General features: G+C 54.0%; 2 protein-coding genes across 3 annotated transcripts in view; one reads left to right on the forward strand and one right to left on the reverse strand.

Moving 5' to 3' along the window:
• Positions 1–5,491, forward strand: part of TINF2 (TERF1 (TRF1)-interacting nuclear factor 2) — an 8,980-nt gene extending 3,489 nt beyond the window's left edge. The window contains exons 5-10 of one of the 2 annotated variants that reach the window (XM_015406365.1): positions 260–370; positions 2,537–2,633; positions 2,950–3,106; positions 3,189–3,241; positions 4,440–4,501; positions 5,204–5,491. In XM_015406365.1, coding sequence (XP_015261851.1) covers positions 260–370; positions 2,537–2,633; positions 2,950–3,106; positions 3,189–3,241; positions 4,440–4,501; positions 5,204–5,284 — 561 coding nt within the window. In that variant the 3' untranslated portion in view covers positions 5,285–5,491. The remainder of the gene's footprint in view (positions 1–259; positions 371–2,536; positions 2,634–2,949; positions 3,107–3,188; positions 3,242–4,439; positions 4,502–5,203) is intronic. The other variant, XM_015406366.1, reaches the window with a different exon arrangement.
• Positions 5,492–5,498: 7 nt separating this feature from the next.
• Positions 5,499–12,702, reverse strand: part of GMPR2 (guanosine monophosphate reductase 2) — a 14,305-nt gene continuing 7,101 nt past the window's right edge. The window contains exons 7-11 of the mRNA XM_015406364.1: positions 10,597–10,678; positions 9,743–9,849; positions 8,568–8,610; positions 7,609–7,768; positions 5,499–6,084 (exon numbers count right to left, since the gene is read on the reverse strand). Of these exons, the coding sequence (XP_015261850.1) occupies positions 5,889–6,084; positions 7,609–7,768; positions 8,568–8,610; positions 9,743–9,849; positions 10,597–10,678 (588 nt within the window). The 3' untranslated portion in view covers positions 5,499–5,888. The remainder of the gene's footprint in view (positions 6,085–7,608; positions 7,769–8,567; positions 8,611–9,742; positions 9,850–10,596; positions 10,679–12,702) is intronic.

Raw genomic sequence — 12,702 nt, forward strand, 5'->3', positions numbered from 1 at the left:
CCTTGGAGTTTTTGGGTTTGGGGGGGGGGGGTGGCTCTGCAACTGACCTGGCTGCTTCTTGCTCTGACTGAGGGCTGCTGGGAGCAGGGGCGGGGCTTGTTGCATGTGCCCGCCCCCTGGGCTCCTTACTGCCGGAGCTCCGCTCCTGTGCGCTCCTGTAGGAAATGACCCCCGCTGTGACGTATTTACATAACGTTAAGAGACAATGCAAGACTTGATAGGCCATTTCCGTCTGAGCCGATAAACTCCCTTCTTGCAGAAGCACTTGGAAAACGACTATGGGGAAACCTTCCAAAGCGTAGTGGAGGAGCTCTTCTACGATTACCTGTGGCAGCTGGAGAGCACACTGCCCAAGCCCCGTTTCCAGCAGGTATGAGTTGGAACGATGCATTTCCTGGGCCCTAATTATGTGCTGGCCCTTCTGTCTCGCTGTTTTCCAGCCGTTCAGGGGCGGGGCTGTCACTCTGTGGTGGAGTTCCCAGTTTGCATGTGGCAGGTCCCAAGTTCAGTTCCCTGGCAACGGTTGGGGAAAAAAAGGTCAGCCGCAACAGAGCTGACACAAGCCATGGCCAGACCGACGCTGCCATTTGGAGTGGACGGTCTTGAGCAAGCGGAAGGGAATGCTATAGTTGAATGTCCTAAAGTGAATTAAAATACTCTGATTCTGCTGCTGGTAGGTGGGGGCTGGAGAAAGAAGGGGAAAGAGCCTAAAACCCCGGGTAAATCTGAGAGAGAACTATGAAATAGAATTCATTATTTACTTCATTCATAGCCCACCTCTCTCCCAGTTAGGGTCCCAAACTGACTTGCATTGTTCTTCTTTCCTCCATTTTATCCTTACAACAACCCTGTGAGGTAGATTAGACTGTGAGTGTGTGCCTAGCCAAGGGCCGCTAAGCCAGCTTCTATGATGGAGGGTAGATTCGAGCTTGGGTCTCCCCGATCCTAGTCCAAAACTGTAACCGCGACACCGCAGATGCTTGTGTTGTGTGTACATGCAAAAGTATGGATAAATTCCAATCAGTAACACCGAGAAAGGTCAAACTAGAGACACAAAACCGCATGACTTGTAAGAGAATGGAGAAGTTTCAGCCACAGTCGGGTAAGGTTGAACTTTGACAAGGTTCAAAAAGCGGAACTTGGATTTCAGACTCTGACTTCGGAGGTTGAATCTTGGCTGTAAGAACGTTGAAAAGGTGGCATACAAACACTGTTCCCTCTAAGCTGAGTGAGTGTGAGCCAGCTCACAGTTTTTTAGGTTCCGGCTCACACATTTTTGTCTTAGCTCAGGAAGGAGGGCCCCAGAGCAAACTAATTTATTACAGTAGTCAAATCGCTCGCTCACAACTTTAATGCCAGGAGCTCACAAAGTAGAATTTTTGTTCACAAGACCCCACAGCTTAGAGGGAACATTGCATACAAATATTAGAAATACAGAAATACAGAAATTGAACTGTAGCTACATCCTTAACCAGGATTAGCACTTGAAGCTGAAGTCAAGAGTTCAACCTTACCCTGTATGCACAGTGTTGGAAACAAGAATGAACACCAGAAACAGAAGAATGGATACGAAAAATTCTGTCCATGGCAGAGATGGACAAAATTACGAAGAAACTGAATAACAGGGAAGATCTTGACTTTTTTGAAGAATGGAATGACTTTAAACTTTATCTAGAAAAAAACTGGGATGTGAAGCACAATTTACTATGTTTAGAACAATATTGAGATTAATTGATGTTATCTTAAGATGTACTGGGGGGTCAAAGGGGGAAACATTGCGGGAAGCCACCAGGAGGGAGGGGGGATATGGGAATATAGGTATAGGTTTAAGAATGATAATAGTTTTTTTTTTAACTGTAAGAGGTTATTTCCATGAAAATAAAAAATTCTTTTACCAAAAAAGAGTTCAACCTTACCCCTCTGAGTGTAGCTGAAATTCAGCTCAGTGTTGTATGTCATTTGATCTTACTTGAGATGTGATGGTCCGGGGGGGGGGGGGGAAAAAAATTAAAAAAAATTCCCCCCCCCTGAAGACTACCCTCCCCCCGTTTTCCCAGTGGAAAAACTGGAAATGCCGGGAAACACTGATGAAGCATTAGAAGATCTCATGAAATATATATTTTTTCTGGAATGAATGAAATGTTCTTTAAGGCCAGTTTTACTCTCTCAATTTAAGTGGTGCGAGGATGCTTTTACAAAAACCATTCCCAGCATTAAAAATGGTTGTCCCTGTGTGTACTATAGACGTGCACAACGTATTTTCCTGGGTATATTTGTTTAAACATCAGTATAAATTCTCCGCTATTAATTTGCTATAAAATCTAGGGTACCGTAGTGTTCCCCTGGGCGCCATGTTGGGGGATCAGTGTGCTAAACCCAGAGGAGGGACCGCTTTTCCCCCTTCACCCGCTGGACCCACAGCCAAGCAGGGAGCTGTTAGCCTACAGTCTCGTCTTTTGGAGTTTTGTCTTGCACTGCCTCTGGCTCGGCCCTGACAAAGTCTGGAAAAGCCCCAATTCTGCATTTTCCTCTCCAGCTGCTGAAGGCCGCTCACACGCCGGATCCCGGCCAGTCTTCCCCCGATCCCAGTATCCTGTGCAGATACCTCTCAGACATGGGGTACCAGACCACAGGTGGGTATGCGGGGGCTGCAGCATGCGCCAGCGCTGGTCATTCCGTCTTCTCCCCTGTTCAGTCCCGTCCGTCCTTGTCCTCACCAGTGTTCCCTCTAAGCTGAGTTAGTGTGAGCCAGCTCAGTTTTTTAGCCTCCAGCTCACAGATTTTTGTCTCAGCTCAGGAAGGAGGGCTCCAGAGCAAACTAATTTATCCAGTAGCCAAATCACTCGCTCACAGCTTTAATGCCAGTAGCTCACAAGGTAGAATTTTTGCTCACAAGGCTCCACAGCTTAGAGGGAACATTGTTTTTTGAACAGTGTTTCTCCCTCCCAGAGTTCTCCACACCTCCGTGCTGTCCCGGCCAGTCCAGGCCCGTGTACCAGAGCGAGGACAATCAGCAGCAGCAGCCAGGGACATCCGAATCCAGGCAACCGCTGAACCCGCACAGGAGCAGAAGAAAGAGGAGCTGCCCGCCCTGTGCGCCGGAACTGTAAGCACCTCCCAGCCCCGCCTCCTCTGCCCCCTCCTGCTCCTCCGACCCTGCTCACGGCATCCTCTCTTCCCACTTCCAGGGATTCCCCGGGGAACCACACAGGCCTCCGGTTGCCAGGCGACCACGAGACAGGTAGGTCTTGGTACTTCCGTGCTATAGAACTCTGCCATGAGGTTGACGATAACTGGTTTTTCTCTTTCCCCACCTTCAGGTATGTTTGTTTAATTCATCTACACCCTGCCTCTCTCCCCAATGGGGACCCAAAAGCGCTTACATCCTTCTCCCCGCCTCCGTTTTATCCTCACAACAACCCTGCGAGGGAGGTCAGGCATGATTTGGGAGGAGCTGGCTCCAGCGTTCTGCCGGGAGGCGTGTCAGTAGCCTCTTTCCTGGCACAGCCCCTCTTCTTGCCACAGGAGCCGTTTGTCCCCCCCGCCCACCTCATGTCTCTCTACCTTTGTCTGTGTTTGGCTGTTCTCTGAGCCAGTTTGGGGTAGTGGTTAAGTGTGCAGACTCTAATCTGGGAGAACTGGGTTTGATTCCCAGCTGCTGCTGGATGACCTTGAGCAAGCCATGGTTCTGATAAGAGCTGTCCTTGAAAAACAGCAGTTTCTTTCAGAGCTCTCTCAGCCCCACCAACCTCACCAGGTGTCTGTTGTGGGGAAGGGAAGGGAAAGGAGTCTGTAAGCTGCTCTGAGACTCCTTTGGGTAGTGAAGGGCAGGGTATAAATCCAATCTCTTCTTCTTGAACTGTCTTGTCTCTAGTAAGGAGGGGAAGGGAGACAGATTGCCAAGGGGAGCTAGTTCTGGGCCTTTTATTTATTCCCTTATTTCCTCCATGTATACCCCCCAACAGGGACCCAAGACTACTCACGTCATTCTCCTTTCCTCAGTTTCATCCTCACAAGAACCCTGTGAAGTAGGTTGGGCCAAGAGTGCGTGACTGGCCCAAGGTCACTCCCAGCAGGCTTCCCTGGCTGCGTGGATTCGAACCCGGGTCTCCCGGATCGAACACTCTAATCAGAAAGGGCAGGAAAAGGCAGCTTACGAATGACATTGGCGGAAGAGGCTGGGCCCTGCACTCCCCTCAGCCCTGGGCCTTTGTCTCTTGAAGCTCCACCTGGCGCCGCTCAGAGGCGTCCTCCCCAAAAGGACAGCAGGCAGCTTGCGGGCTCCCCAGGCATGTTGAATCACCCCAGAGCCCACTGGCCACAAAACCACCCCCTCCCCTGGGGAAGATGCGGCTGGGGGCGGTGGCGTCAGAGGGCACAGCCGATCCAGCCAGGGCAAGCGCGCGCCCCCCCAACTCTGCCGTCTGTCCTCTTCGCAGGTGAACCTGACGACATCGTGGCCGATTCAAGTGGCGAAAGGGAGAACTCCCCTTTCAAGAAGGTGAGGCCAGATCCGGCAGGGAGCTGTCGGGGCGAAGGGGGGGCTCGGGAGACCTCTGGAGGAGGCCCAGCTGAACGGGGAGGGTGGGAACAGCAGAGGGGAGGGGGTGGGGCCCAGGTGGACCTGAAGGTGGCCTGGCAGGCTGTGTCGGGAACGCAAGTGGGTCAAGGCCTGGCTGGCTTGAGGCTTCCCTGTGGTTAAAGGGGAGCAGCTCAGTGTGTGTGTGGGGGGGGAAGCTCCAGGCACTGGTGACCAGTGTTCCCTCTAAGCTGAGTCAGTGTGAGCTAACTAAGTTTTTTTTAGCCTCCGGCTCACACATTTTTGTCTCAGCTCAGGAAGGATGGGGCTCCAGAGCAGAGTAATTTATGCAGCAGCCGAACCGCTTGCTCGCAGCTTTCATGCCAGGAGCTCGCAAAGTAGAATCTTTGCTCACGAGACCCCACAGCCGAGGGCAGTGTTCCCTCTACGCTGAGTTAGTGTGAGCTAGCTCACAAGTTTTTAGCCTCCAGCTCATGGATTCTTGTCTTAGCTCAGGAAGAATGGCCCCAGAGCAAACTAATTTATGTAGTAGCCAAATCGTTTGCTTACAACTTTAATGGCAGCAGCTCAGAATGTAGAATTTTTGCTCACAAGACTCCACAGCTTAGAGGGAACATTGGCCGAGGGGGAGCGTTGCTGGTGACCCTCCTCCCTTTCCCCCAGCAGAGCGAGTACCACTGCACCCGCCACAACACCCTCATCCCGACTTTCCGCGACCACCTGGTGGACACCGAGAGCGAGTGAGTGGTCCTCCGCAGCCGGGGACCCCTGAACACTCGGTTGACCAACAACCCCTTGACCAAGAGGTCCCTTTTCTTCTTCCTCTCCCTCCCTCCAAAGACCCGATGCTTTCTCAGACGGGGAGACTCCAGCCGAGACCTGACTGCCCCCTCTCCCTCCTCCTCCTCCGCGCAACCCGCACACAGCTGGGCCAGCCGCCCGAGGTCACGTCAGCGCTTTTTATTATATAATTTCAGTAAAGACTGTGAAACCTTTGACATTTCTCTCTCCGTCTGTCTCGCGACCCGTCACAGGGAGGGAGGACGGGAAAGCGGGGTTGGGGAGCACCCTCGCTCACGGGGCGGGGACGCCCCCCTCCCCAGGGTGCACACACTCCACCTCACACACACCCCCCACGTAACTGGAGCTGGGGGGGGAACCAGAGTGTGCACTGGAATGAACCAGGAAATGGCAGCGGATCTCTGCCTGGAGTGAAGAGGGCCTGCGTGATTGGTCGGCGTCTGGAATGAGAAGATGCTGGACGTCTGGCCAGTCTCCGCTCCCAAAAGGTAGGCGGATGGGGGTCAGTGTGTGAGCGACCGGAGCCGCTTCCTCCCAAGGCGTCGCGTCAGGGCTGGTCCCCCTGGTCGAAGATGGGGTTGGCCTGCTGGGTGACCCGGATGAAGGTGGTCCTCCGGCTGAGCTCCTTCAGCTTGGCGGCCCCCACGTACGTGCAGGTGGAGCGGATGCCCCCCAGGATGTCCCGCAGGGTGTGCTCCACGTCGCCCTTGAACGGCACCTCCACCACCTTCCCTTCCGAGGCCCTGCGGGCGAGAGGCAAACGTGAGCAGAGGACTCCCCTCCCTCTCGGGCTGGGTTCCGGGGGAGGCGGGGCCTTCCCAAGGCATCCCTCCATCACCAGGATTTTAGAAGAGGAGGAGATTGGATTTATACCCCGTGGCCCTTCACTCGGAGTCTCAGAGCGGCTTGCAAACTCCGTTCCCTTCCCCCTCCTCGCAACAGACACCCTGAGAGGTGGGCGGGGCTGAGAGAGCTCTTGACAGAAACTGCCCTGGAGAGAACAGCACTGAGAGAACTTGTAACTGACCCAAGGTCGCACCAGCAGCTGCATGTGAGGAATGGGGAATCGAACCCGGTTCTCCCAGATCAGAGTCTGCTCTTGACTTCTACACCAAACTGGCTCCACATCGGTGTTAAGAGTCTCCGGGGACAAGCCAAGATGCTGCTAGACTATACTACAGAGGCCAGAAAGGCAACCCAGTGTTTTAGGGCAGGGGATACTGGGGCTGGGGGGCGTTGTATTCCAGAGTGCCCCCAGCGGATCCCCTGCCCCTTCCGTCCCTTCCTGCCAACTGCGTCTGAACCCGCCTCGCCCCAAGCCCTAGGGACCGTCCTTCCCAGCCAAACCAACCTTTCCCTTCCCTTGCACAAGCTGTTCTTTCAGTATTCTAGCACTGGTGCCTTTGCCCTGTATTGCATGAACGTTCCTGGATGTCCTGTGATCACTCGCCCAGAATCAAATTTCAATCTATTCTCCTTAGGGCAGGAACTAATGTTAACAGGACGGGGGGGGATAAGGAGGAGAGGAGGAGATCAGAGCGGCTCACAAACTCCTCTCCCTCCCCCTCCCCACAACAGACACCCTGTGAGGTGGGTGGGGCTGAGAGAACTCTGACAGAGACTGCTCTTTTTCAAGGACAGCTGTGCCAGAGCTTGTGACTGACCCAAGGTCACACCAGCAGGTGCAAGTGGAGGAGTGGGGAATCAAACCCGGTTCTCCCAGATTAGAGTCCGCACACTTAACCACTACGCCAAACAGGAAGTGAGGATCCTGAAATTGAGTAGAGCAGAGTTAACGGGCGGGGGGGGGGCATCTTAATATGCTGAAATGGTTTGTGGAACTCACTGCCATAAGGGGGGAGCAATTAGCCATTAATCAACCAATCCCTAGAGGATAAGTTAGGCATGCTGACCAAATGAAATCTCTCTCCCGATAGGCACCATGTCTCAGAGTGCTGATTCACCGGGGGGGGGCTGTTGCCCTTGCATTTGTTCACTGATTTGTACCCCACTTTTGGGACTCCAACTGGCTCGGAACATTGCCCTCCCTTCCTCCCTTCTCTCTCGACAACAATCCTGTGCAGCAGGCCAGGCTGAGAGTTCCATGGCCACCCAGAGAGCTTCTGTGGTAGAAGCGAGGCTTCGAACCCGTGTCCCTCAGGGTCCTAGTCCACCACTCTGTCCGCTACGCCCTGCTTGTAGGTGTCCCCAGAGGCCACCATGCCTAGCCCCCACAGGGCCCTTCTTCTGCCCCCGGGGAGCCGTACCTGTATTCCGCGACGCCCCCCGCATATTTCTTCATCGACATCTCTGAGCTCATGCCGTAGAACAGCTTGTACTTCTTGCCCCCCTTCTCGATCAGCTCGCCCCCTGACTCGGTGTGTCCAGCCAGCATCCCCCCCAGCATGACAAAGTCCGCGCCGGCTCCTGGGAAACGAATCGCAGCAGAGTGAGCTCTGGCCCCTGGGGGGGGGGGGGGGGGGCCTCATCCGAGGACGGGCTTCTGCCTCCTCCCACAGAAACGAATTCATCATGCATTAAGAAGAAGAGAGAAGAGAAGAAGAGATTGGATTCATACCCCGCCCTTCACTTGGGAGTCTCAGAGCGGCTTACAAACTCCTTTCCCTTCCCCTCCCCACAACAGACACCCTGTGAGGTAGGTGGGGCCGAGAGAGCTCTGACAGAAACGGCTCTTTTTCAAGGACAGCTGTGCCAGAACTATGGCTCACCCAAGGTCATCCAGCAGCTGCGAGTGGAGGGAGTGGGGAATCAAACCCAGTTCTCCCAGACTAGGTTTACAATCTCCTTTCCCTTCCCCTCCCCACAACAGGCACCCTGTGAGGTGGGTGGGGCTGAGAGAGCTCTGACACAAACTGCTCTTTTTCAAGAACAGCTGTGCCAGAGCTTGTGATTGACCCAAGGTCACATCAGCAGGTGCAAGTGGAGGAGTGGGGAATCAAACCCGGTTCTCCCATATTAGAGTCCGCGCACTTAACCACTACACCAAACTGGATAATTAATAATTATCATATGGCCTTGCATGTCGTATAGCCAGGAGATCCTAAGATTGTCTGGCAGCCAAAAGCGTTACGCACCACTAGGGGGCGAGCTAGACTTATTTGGGGGGGGGGGCTGAGCCAGCTCTGAAAGAGGTGGGACTGAACCACGGTCGCCCAGCTGGCTTCAAGAAACTAGCTGGCGAAGCGGAAAGGACGGGGTCCCGTACCGAAAGCCTTGGCCACGTCCCCCGGACAGCTGCAGCCGCCATCCTGCAAAAGATACGAGACGGGAAGGGACGGTTTTGCTTCTTTCATCTCCAACAGACTCAATAACCAAAAGGAAATCTTACATCCATATCAATGGGTCAAGAAGGGTTGTGCAAGTCCCCCCCCCCAGCTGGGGGCACACCTCGGCTTCAAACCTAGCCCACTTTGACAGCTTTACAACTGTCTGGATTTCCCTCCCTGCAAACCGTAGCTTGGCGAGGATTCTGAAAATCAGAACTGAGCAAATGAACAATAGGAGAGAGACGGGGGCTCAGTGGCAGAGCCTCTGCTTGGCACGCGGAAGCTCCCCAGGTTTCTTCCCGGGCACCGCAGGCCGTGATAGGAAAGACCTCTGTCTGGGACCCTGCTGCCAGTCTGAGTAGACAATATTGACCTTGATGGACCATGAGTCTGACTCAGTACGGCAGCTTCATGCATAAACATTGGGAAGGGGCTGTGGCTCAATGGTAGAGCCTCTGCTTGGCATGCAGAAGGTCCCAGGTTCAATCCCCGGCATCTCCGGTTAAAAGATCTGGCAGGAGGTGACATAAAAGACCTCTGCCTGAGACCCTGGAGAGATGCTGCCAGCCAGAGCAGGCCAGCCTGACCTCGATGCACCGAGGCAGCTTCATGTGTGTTCAAGCAGCAGAAAGAGTTGTTTTAAATGCTTGTTTTGTAAACCTGGCATCCCGGCATTCTGTCGCCAAGAAGAAGAGATTGGGATTTATACCCCACCCTTCACACGGAGTCTCAGAGCGACTTACAATCTCCTTTCCCTCCCCCTCCCCACGACAGACACCCTGTGAGGTAGGCGGGGCTGAGAGCGCTCGTTCGAGGACCGCCCTTGAGAGAACAGCTCTGGGAGAACTTGTGACTGACCCAAGGTCACACCAGCAGCTGCATGTGGAGGCGTGGGAGAATCAAACCCGGTTCTCCCAGATTAGTGTCCGCGCACTTAACCGGTACGCCAAGGAAGATACAAGAGTTTCTCTGGATGGTCTTGTGCCGCTCAGCCAGAGCGCTTTCACTACTCATCCGGCCTCAGCTCCAACGATGCTCCCCGCATCCCCTCCTCTCGCCCACGAGTCCCCGCCTCGCACCCAGAAACTCTGGCCTTGGGGCTGGAGCTCCTCACCGAGATGATGTGCCCCTTGAGGCCGTGGGCTGCATCGGCGCACTCCATGACAGCGCTCAACTGGGGGTAGCCCACTCCCGTCTTCTTCCGCGTGGTACAAACCGAGCCTGGAGCAAGCCAAGAAGTCCGCAGTTAGGGAGGTGGGTGGCGGATGCCCCGCTGTGGCCAAGACCATATAGTCATCCCCGTCGATCCTTGGCCACTAGCAGGAACGCCACTCCTTTCACGTAATGTGAAACGGCTGCAGCGGTGGGGCAAACGGGGCTTCGCCCCCTTTCTGAATCAAAATCCCACTCTGCCATAGAGATGCCTCGGCAAAACAATTGGGGGGGCAGTGTCCCCTCTAAGCTGAGTTAGTGTGAGCCAGCTCACAGTTTTTTAGCTTCCGGACTGCACCTTTTTGTCTTAGGAAGGAAGGCTCCAGAGCAAACTAATGTACGCAGCAGCCAAATCGCTCGCTCACAACTTTTAATGCCCGTAGCTCACAAAGTAGAACTTTTGCTCACAGGACTCCACGGCTTAGAGGGAGTGTTCAGTTGCCTGCTGGTTTGCCAAAACTGGGCTCCCTTTTCCAAAGGACAGAGGGAGAAAAGGCTGCCAAAATCTGCAACCCCTTCCGGAAGGATAAAGGACACTTGGGCCACTTCCCCATTTTCCAGTTCAGCTGAGGCCGTCTTGCTGTGCCCCTCCATTTCAAAATGTGCTTATTCACTTAAATGTAATTAAATTAGAGTATTCCCCCCCCCCCACGATGACCCACACAAACAAAAAAATTCCTGGCTATGGGGCGGATGCCAGCCCTCCCGCCACCTCCCCTAGACTGGCTTGATCGTGTCTGTGAAGCTGACAGTCACCTGGTCCAATGCCCACTTTGATGATGTCGGCTCCCGACAAGATGAGCTCTTCCACCATCTCCCCTGTCACCACGTTACCGGCCTGCGGAGGACACAGAGAGACACGGAGATCAGGCAGGCCTCCGCCGAGAGGACCAAGAGGCTAGACTTGCCTGAAAATATCCGAACGGCTGTCATTTGGAGGAGGGCCAGGAGCTGTTCCCGTTGGCAGCAGAGAAGAGGACCTGAAGCAACGGGTTGAAATGACATGCAGAAAGGTATCGGCTGGATATTAGAAGAAGAAGAGATTGGATTTATACCCCTACCCAAAGGTGTCTCAGAGCGGCTTACAATCTCCTTTCCCTTCCCCTCCCCACAACAGGCACCCTGTGAGGTAGGCGGGGCTGAGAGAGCTCTTGACAGAAACGGCTCTTTTTCAAGGACGGCTGTGCCAGAGCTTGTGACTGACCCAAGGTCACCCAGCAGCTGCGAATGGAGGAGTGGGGAATCAAACCCGGTTCTCCCAGATTAGAGTCTGCGCACTTAACCACGACATTAGGAGGAGGAGATTGGATTTATGCCACACCCTTCACTACCCAAAGGAGTCTCAGGGCGGCTTACAATCTCCTTTCCCCTCCCCTCCCCACAACAGACACCCTGTGAGGTAGGCGGGGCTGAGAGAGCTCTTGACAGAAACTGCTCGTTTTCAAGGACAGCTCTGACAGAACTATGGCTTGCCCAAGGTCACCCAGCAGCTGCGAATGAAGGAGTGGGGAATCAAACCCAGTTCTCCCAGATTAGACTCTGCGCACTTAACCACGACACCAAACTGGCTCCAAACTATCAGGAAACACTTTTTCACGGTCAGAGTGGTCCAAAGGTGGAATCAGCTGCCTCGGGAGGCAGTGAGCTCCCCTTGACTGACAGCTTTCAAGAAGAGGGTGGACAGAGATTTGTCAGGGATTCTTTAGGCTGGTCCTGCATTGGGCAGGGGTTGAGACCAGTGTTCCCTCTAAGCTGAGTTAGTGTGAGCTAGCTCAGTTTTTTAGCCTCCGGCTCACACATTTTTGTCTTAGCTCAGGAAGGAGGGCTCCAGAGCAAACTGATTTATGCAGTAGCCAAATCGCTCGCTCACAGTTTTAATGCCAGTAGCTCACAAAGTTGAATTTTTGCTCACAAGACTCCACTGCTTAGAGGGAACATTGGACTAGAGCAGTGATGGCAAACCTTTTAGAGACCGAGGGCCCAAACTGTGACCCAAAACCCACTTATTTATCACGAAGTGCCAACATGGCATTTTAACCTGAATACTGAGGTTTTACTTTAGAAAAAACAACTCATACATTAACTTAAGATGATCCAAACAAAGTAAGGAACGCAATCCCAAATGCTTTCATCTACTTAAAATGATTTGGCAGAGAATTCGACACTTTAATGATGGTCTGGGCCTGGCTGGGGCGATGGCACGCGTGCCCACAGAGGGCTCTGAGTGCCACCTCTGGCACCCGTGCCGTAGGTTCGCCACCACTGGACTAGAGGGTCTGTAGGGCCCCCTTCCAACTCTGTGATTCTATTCTATGAAACGTGCCACACGGTAGAGAGGAGCAAATGGAGGAGCTGCCACGCCGTGGGTACCTTGGTGGTGGCGGTGGTGGTGGACAGTGCCGTCGAGTTGCAGCCAGCTCACAGTGAGCCCCTAGAGGGCTTTCAGGGCAAGAGAGCAACAGAGGCGGCTTGCCCTGGCCTGCCTCTGCGTAGCAACCCCGGACTTCCTTGGAGGTCTCCCATTCGAGAACTGCCCAGGGCTGTCTCTGCTGAGCTTCTGAGACCTGATGAGATCGGGCTCGCCTGGGACACCCAGGTCAGGGCAAATGGTGGTGGAAAGGGCCATCCGGTTTGCAGGCCACGATAGCTGACCGCATCAGGCTTTCAAAGCAAGAGACAAGGAAAGGGGGCTCGCCCTTGCCTGCCTCTGCACAGCAACCCAGGACTTCCTTGGCGGTCTCATTTGCATAACTCATTTGCATATGCCACACCCCCTGACGTCACCGGAAGTGTGTCAGAAGGCAACACCCACCACTCAGGCTCCACTGGACTGTTTTGGATTGCTAGCTGTTGGGGGGGGGG

This window comes from Gekko japonicus, unplaced genomic scaffold (assembly GCF_001447785.1).
Source record: "Gekko japonicus isolate JY-2015 unplaced genomic scaffold, Gekko_japonicus_V1.1 scaffold2686, whole genome shotgun sequence".
Taxonomy (NCBI): domain Eukaryota; kingdom Metazoa; phylum Chordata; class Lepidosauria; order Squamata; family Gekkonidae; genus Gekko; species Gekko japonicus.